We start from the raw sequence: 7,335 nt of genomic DNA on the forward strand, positions 1-7,335 counted from the left end.
CAATATTTCACGAAACGGAGAGTGGTATGTTACGGCAATGAGGCAAGTAGGGAAATTGGAAAACTTAAAAGTAGAATAGATTAGAATTAGATATAGTAGGTATTAGCGAAGACCGTTGGTTCAAAGCCCCTACGGGGGTAGGAATTGTAATGCATAGGAAAGTAGGGCAGAGTGTGGAAAGTTATTTACAAAAAAGCGATAGGACAGTGATGGTTAAATTAAACTCGAAGCCGGTAAAAACGGTATTAGAGCAGGTCTACATGCCAACGTCATCTTACAGTGATGAAGACGTAGAAGCAGTTTATGTAGATATAGAAGACGTGTTTAGTGAAAGGGAAGGAAAACGTAACACTTGTAGCGAGACTTCAACGCAGTAATAATTAAAGGTAGAGTGGGTGCAATAGCATGTTCTTTTAGATTAAGCAATAGAAATGATAGGAGAGTAAGCCTGATAAAATTTTGCGATAAACATAATTTAACCGTGGCGAATACTTTAACAGCCATCACGTTAGGAGGCGCTATACGTGGAACATGCCAGGTGATCTAGGGAGATATCAGTTAGATTACATACTTGTTAGGCAAAGATTTAAAAATTAAGTGAAGGACTGTATGAGTTATCCAGGATCAGATATAAATAGCCATCATAACTTAGTAGTTATGAAGACCAATCTTAAATTGAAAATTCTGAAAAAGAGAGAAGGTAGGAGACATTTTGACTTAGAAAAGCTAAAATGTAACGAAACGCGTGATAGGCTAAGTACGAGAACAGACGAAACACTAAAGGCGGCGGGAGAAACGAATGAGAGGGACATAGAGACAGAATGAAACGTGCCTAAGGTCAGCAGCTACAGATATACGAGGTGTTAAACAAAACGAAAGTAGGAAACCCTAGATAACAAATGAAATTGTAGGATTAATTAAAGAAAGGTGGAAATAGAAAAACAGGACAGACGAAGAAGGGCAAAAAAGATAACGAGGCTATAAAGTAGGAAATAATAAGGAAGTGTAGGGCAGCTAAGGAACAGTGGATTGATAGGATGTGTAAAGAACTTCTACTTCTTCAAAAGTTTGAAGTAGGTAAAACCGATGAGGCTTAAAATATAATTAAAAGGAAATTTAGAAATGTCAGGTACAGTAGTAATAATATAAGAAACGAGGCAGGGGTCATTTTGATAGAAAATGAGGAACAGGTAGATAGGTGAAAAAAATATTTAGAGAATCTATACGCAGGCCATGAATTAGGAGATATATTAGAGAAGGAAGATAGTGTGGAGATAGATGAGCTAGGTTATCCTATATTGAGAGAAGAGTTCCAGGAACTATTAGGGGAAGATCAATTTGGGTTTGGAAGAAATAGAGGAACGCAGGAGGTCATTCTAGCTTTACAGGTAACAATAGAAAAAACGATCGAAAAAAGAAAGAGTGCGTACATAAGATTTGTAGATTTAGAAAAAGCTTTTGACAATGTTAAATGGAACAAGATGTTAAATATACTTTAAAATGTAGGGATGAGTTACAGAAATAAAAGAGTGATCCTTAGTTTGTATAAAGAGCAACAGGCAGTTATAGAGATGGAGCTGCAACGTAGAGAAGTAAATATTAGGAAGGGAAGTCAGATAGGGATGCACACTGTCATCGCTACTTTTTAATCTATACATCGAATGCGATCAACATCATTAGAGGCAGTACAACTGTACGGATAGATATGCAGTGGCAAAAGATTACTATGCTTAGATTTGCAGATGATATAACAGTATTAGCGTCTAGCAAGGAGTTAGAGATAGCTTTAAATAAAATGGAAACGGTATTGACAAAACAGTACTACATGAAAATAAATAAAAGTAAAACAAAAATACTGGTATGCAAGGTGTACTAGAAATACAATGCGAGTAAGCAACAATCTGGAATCGTGAGGATTACAGTGAAAGGTCGAAAAAAAAAGAGGGAATTCATACAAACACAAAAACCTAAATTATAACACTAACTATAGGTATAATTGAGTTCCACGGAAATAATTACAAGCGAATTCAACTTTTTGGCACTTTTTAGCGGTGCAAAACACAGATAATTCTTCAGACAATTCTTACTCAAGATCAACACGTGGTTGTCTCTAGCATGGTAGAAAGCAACTCTGGATTCATGGCCGCCGCCAGTCATCCACCGCTCCAGAGGCGAGCAGCGAGAAGAGAGAGGGAGAGGTCGTAGACACTCGGTAAACGAGTGTTCTGCAGCGTGAGTAGTCTATGAACTGGTAGATGCCGCGTCGATGTCAATTTGGGTCTTTAATTGTGAAATCACGCGGACCATCTTTTCCAGAAATGTTCGGTTCGTTGTTGTATAAGTTGCCACTTTGAGAGTCTTGACTCAGCGAGTTCATTCAGCGAAGGTTCTGGAACAGCATTTAGCGATTCACCGATAAGAAAATGACCTGGAGTTAACGCTGACAGGTCTGCAGGATCCTCAGAGAGCGGAGCGAGTGGTCTCGAGTTCAAAATGGCTTCTACTTGATGAAGGAACGTTGTCATTTCTTCATAAGTGAGTAAAGTTTCACCAATAACTCTTGAAAGATGGAATTTTAGCGATTTCACTGCTGCTTCCCACCTGCCACCAAAGTGAGAAGCCCCAGGAGTATTGAATACCCAGTTTGTGCCGTCGTTGGAGAGAAGGGTAGCGAGTTTTCCAAGTTCCTTTGATCATGCCTTGAATAGCGATTTTAGCGTTGCATCTGCCCCAGCGAAATTGGTACCACAATCACTATAGAGAGTATGGCAGATGCCTCGACGGCTAGCGAATCTCTTATACGCTGCTACGAATGTCTCAGTCGAATAATCAGACATGACTTCAAGATGAACTGCAGAAGTTGAGAAGCACACAAAAACTGCGATCCATCCCTTATGAGTTTTTGCACCTCTGCCTTTCCAGGTTTTCAGTGATGGGACCAGTATAGTCTATCCCGGAGTATAAAAAGGCTCTAGAAGGTGTGACTCGAGTAGATGGTAGTTGTCCCATTAGCTGCTGGGCTCGAAGTCCTCGGTGAAGTGCACAAGTGACGCAGCGTAAGATGAATGATCGTACTGGCGCTCGACCACCAATTATCCAGTACGACCGTCTCAGGTAAGCGAGAGTAAGTTGAGTACCACCATGAAGAGTTTTATAATGGGCTTCAGTGATGAGTAGCGAAGTAAGCGGAGATTTTCGAGCCAAAATAGCTGGATGTTTTTGCTCAGGATCAAGTTGAGAGTGGTTCAACCGTCCACCAACTCGAAGAACACCTTGATGATCGATGAACGGTGTTAACTTTAGTAGATAATGTGAAGAAGGTAGCTGATTGCCTTGAACTAGGATTTTTATAGCCTCAGTGAAGTAGTAACTCTGAATCAGTTTTATAATCAGCAGTCTAGCTGATTCCAGGTCAGCGGTAGAAAGCGGTGTGGTCGTCAGCGAAGAGTTTGGTACCTTTTTAGTACATGCAACAAAGCGTAAGCAGATCGCTACGGTACGTAGAAGTCGTGGCAACGAAGAATAGCGAGTTAACAGTTCCCAAAGCGAAGGTTAATCTGCTTTTCCTACAACGTTGAAGATAAGACCTGGTTTTTCTTCAATGTGAGCGAGAGTCTGCGTTGGAGTATCAAAAGTAGGCCGGTTGCGAGCAGATGACAACCAAGGAGTGGCCACTCCACCAGAGCGAATGTTGAGCCAATTTTATTGTTAGTGTTAGCCCTCTCGATGCACAATCTGCAAGGTTCTGCTTCCCAGGGATGAACATCCATTTAGCGGTGGGCTGAAGATCATGAATCTTGATGACACGATTACACACGTACACCTTCCAGCGAGATGGGTGGCTTCGAATCCATGTAAGAGCCACAGACGAGTCTGTCCACAGATAGATAGAAACTTCTTCAAGCTCAAGTGTTTTACTCACATAGCGAGTTAATTGGGCGAGTATTACTGCAGCGTTTAATTCTAAGCGTGGAATTGTAGTGTGTTGTAGAGGTGCAACTTGAGTTTTAGAACACTTAAGCGAGACTGTAGGAGTCCCGTCAGGCGAGATAACCTTCAGGTACACTACTGCTGCCATAGCAAGTTGCGAAGCATCAGCGAAACCATGAAGTTCAATGGTGACTCCAACTGATAACCCCAACCAGCGAGGTATTTCGATTGACTCGATATCAGCGAGGTCTTATCTGAATATATTCCACTTTTGCACTAGCGCAGGAGAGAGCGGTTCATCCCAAGTAACTTTTTCAAACCACAATTCTTGCATCAGCATTTTGGCTCGTACAACCACAGGAGCGAGAAATCCAAGAGGATCGAATAGGTGAGCTGTTTCAGAGAGAATAGATGGCTTTGTAACTGCCTTTTCAGTAGAAAAATGATAAGAGAATTTAAACTTATCTGCTGAATGGTGCCAATTTAATCCCAGCACCTTGATGGTAGTCTCTTTAAAGCTGGTTGAACTTGCAGGTGATCTGTCCGTTGTAGAGACTTGTTGAAGTAGCTCATCAGAGTTGCTGGCCCACTTTGTGAACGGAAAACCTCCAGAAGCACAGATTTTAATTGGCTGGTTAGCGATTTTAGCGGCTTCTTGTGGCGAATCAGCTCCTCCATAAATATCGTCTACGTAGCGACCCTTCGTGAGCGGCTCTACAGCGAGGGGAAACTTTATTCCTTCATCTTGGATCAGTTGTAAAAGCGTATGTACTGCTAGAAAAGGTGCGCAACGGGTGCCATAAGAAACTGTCGTAAGATAATAAGGTACTACCTGTTGTTGCGAATTAACCAGAGAATGCGTTGCAAATCCCAATCTAGCGGATGCACCTTAATCTATCTAAACATGTTGGTGATGTCAGTAGCGAATACGTAGCGGTGTCGTCTGATCCAGAGACGAACGTCGGAGAGGTCAATCTGGATTTTAGGACCAGGATGAAGTACATCGTTCAGCGAAGCACCAGCAGAGGTATTGCAGGAGCCGTTGAATACTGCCCTGAGTTTGGTAGTCGTGCTATGCTCCTTCAGGACGCCATGGTAAGGCAGATAGAAGTGTGGTTTGCTAGTCATAAAGTTGTAGCAGAGTGAACTAAGCGTTGCATTAGACGATAAGCGGCGCAGCATGCTTTGTAAACATCTTTTTGCAGCTGTAGAGGAGTCCCTAAGTTGTTCAATAGACTGTTTCAGCGGAAGGCGAACCACATAGCGTCCTGAAGAATCTCTGGCCTGAGTAGTAGCGAAGTGATGCTCACATTCAGCCTCATCAGGACTGAGAATGACAGTAGAAGAAGACTGGATCGTCTCTTGGGTCCAAAAGGAAGCCAGAAGCTCTTGAATATCATCATCAGCGGATGCATGATATCCATAGCCCCCCTTAGCGGTTGTAGAATTCGTTGGAGGTCCCTTGAGAATCTCTCCGTCAAGAATTAGCCCAGTTGGAACAGCGCAGAGCACAAGATAAATTTCACCTGGCAAAAAATACTCTGGATCTGCCAACTGTAGTCCAGAGACATGAGGTCAATTATGGGCTGGACAGTTGAATTAGGGTAAATTAGCTGTAACTGTTGACAGAATATGAGCCGTGATAGGTATCACAGCTGATGAGTGTAGCGAATGCAGCTCAAGTTGACATTTTCCAAGAGTATTGCCAGCAGACGAATTTCCAATACCATGTAGCGAAAGCGATGAACGTTGGCGAGGGCATTGAAGCCTCTTGAATAGCTGTAGCGAGATAAATGACAACTCAGAGCCTAGATCAATGAGTGCTCGAGCAGGTAACGAATGACCTCGTAGCGAAGAAACCAAAACTCTAGAAGTAGCGAGTAACACAGGAGAGTTTACTTGAGTAGTAGCGAAAGAATCATCATCGAGATTACCGCTAGACGTAGCTAGTCATTGTTGAGTTTCAGCCTGGTTCGATGTTCCTGAGGCAGCATAGGTAGATTGCGTTGAACCAAGTCCTCGAGCCTCAGAAGAGCGTTCAAAATGGGTAGAAGTATGATGTGGACTGCCACATTTCTTACACCCTTGTTTGGTCTCACAGTTCTCAATTTTGTGTCGCCCCAAACAGTTGAAACACAAGTTGTACTGTTTTACCAGTTCCAACTTGCCCTCAGGTCCATCTGCATTTTGGTAAGTGGGACAGAAAAGAAGGTAGTGCTTCTTCTCACAGATGGCACACATCCCCGGCTTACTTGACCTGGCTGCAGCGGTAGAAATATGAACTCTAGCGGAGCTACGAGAAGCAATGGACTTCACTGACTGGCGGGAGGATGTGGACTCAGTAGATGTCGTGGAAACAGGAGTGTTGATCTCGAGCGTCTCCATAGCGCGAGCTCGTCCCGTCAGAAACTGCGTGAGAAAAGAGAAAGCAGGAAACTCAGTTGAAGACCCTACATGGTTCTCCCAGCTTTCTCTCAAACGATCGTCAAGCTTACTGACAGTAAGGTACACAAGAATCGGATCCCAGGTATCCGTATTGACGTTAAGACCCTTGATGGACTCGATGGCCTTGGTGGTTGAACTCAGGAGGTCATTTAAGGCCCGTGCAGAGCGAGGAGCTATCTTCTCCAGTGAAAGAAGACAGTCTAGATGGGAAGATAACATCAGTCTAGGATTGTCATAGCGAGCAACTAATAAATCCCAGGCCGTAGCGAATGCCTCTCCAGTGATTGGTAAACTAGCGATTAGATCTCCAGCGGGTCCCTTCACCTGTGTCTTAAGATAGTGCATCTTGACGACAGGTGAGAGTGTCTCATTGTTTCCAACCAGAGAAACGAACAACTGTTGGAAATGTTTCCACTCTGAATACTCCCCAGTGAAGGTAGGAAGCTGGATTTCCGGTAACTTCTGAAGTTGTGATGAACCTCCGGTAGCGAATGAATTCTCAAACATTGCAGTCCCCGACGGGGTAGAGGAAGTCTTGTCAAGCTCTTCCTTTCTCTCTAGTAGAGAAATTCTGGCGCTCTGGTAATGTTGGAGGCATTGGTTGTACACATCCTTTTTTACGTAAGTCGTCTCTAACAAGCCTTCAGATTTTCCATCGAATAGTTGCATGTGCATCGTTGAGAAGGATAGCCAAGTCTGCTCGAGAAGATCAATTTTGAAGGAAACTGTGTAGCGATTAATTGCAGAAAACGCACCAGCTTCTCCTTCAGCCGCCATGTTAGCAATAGCTGTAACGCGCTGCTCTTGAAGCTGAATACGATGAGCGAGTTTGTTAGCCGCCATTTTAGAGAGAGTGAGACACAACTAACGCGAGAAACTATAGCGCACCTTGCTTCACGCACAAGCACAGAAGGAGAGTACTGAACAAGCGTCGCAGGACAACAAGCGTTGTTGTCAAGC

The 7,335-nt window shown here is 43.3% G+C and overlaps 1 protein-coding gene across 1 annotated transcript; it reads right to left on the reverse strand.

Annotated features, from left to right (window-relative positions):
- Nucleotides 1-4,824: 4,824 nt before the first annotated feature.
- Nucleotides 4,825-5,501, reverse strand: LOC108737013. Its single transcript, XM_018469654.1, has 2 exons — nt 5,457-5,501; nt 4,825-5,391 (listed from the first exon to the last, which is right to left on the reverse strand). Exons 1-2 carry the CDS (start codon nt 5,499-5,501, stop codon nt 4,825-4,827), a joined length of 612 nt encoding a protein of 203 aa, XP_018325156.1.
- Nucleotides 5,502-7,335: the final 1,834 nt, after the last annotated feature.

Source organism: Agrilus planipennis, unplaced genomic scaffold, assembly GCF_000699045.2.
Source record: "Agrilus planipennis isolate EAB-ADULT unplaced genomic scaffold, Apla_2.0 scaffold113, whole genome shotgun sequence".
In the NCBI taxonomy this organism is placed as follows: domain Eukaryota; kingdom Metazoa; phylum Arthropoda; class Insecta; order Coleoptera; family Buprestidae; genus Agrilus; species Agrilus planipennis.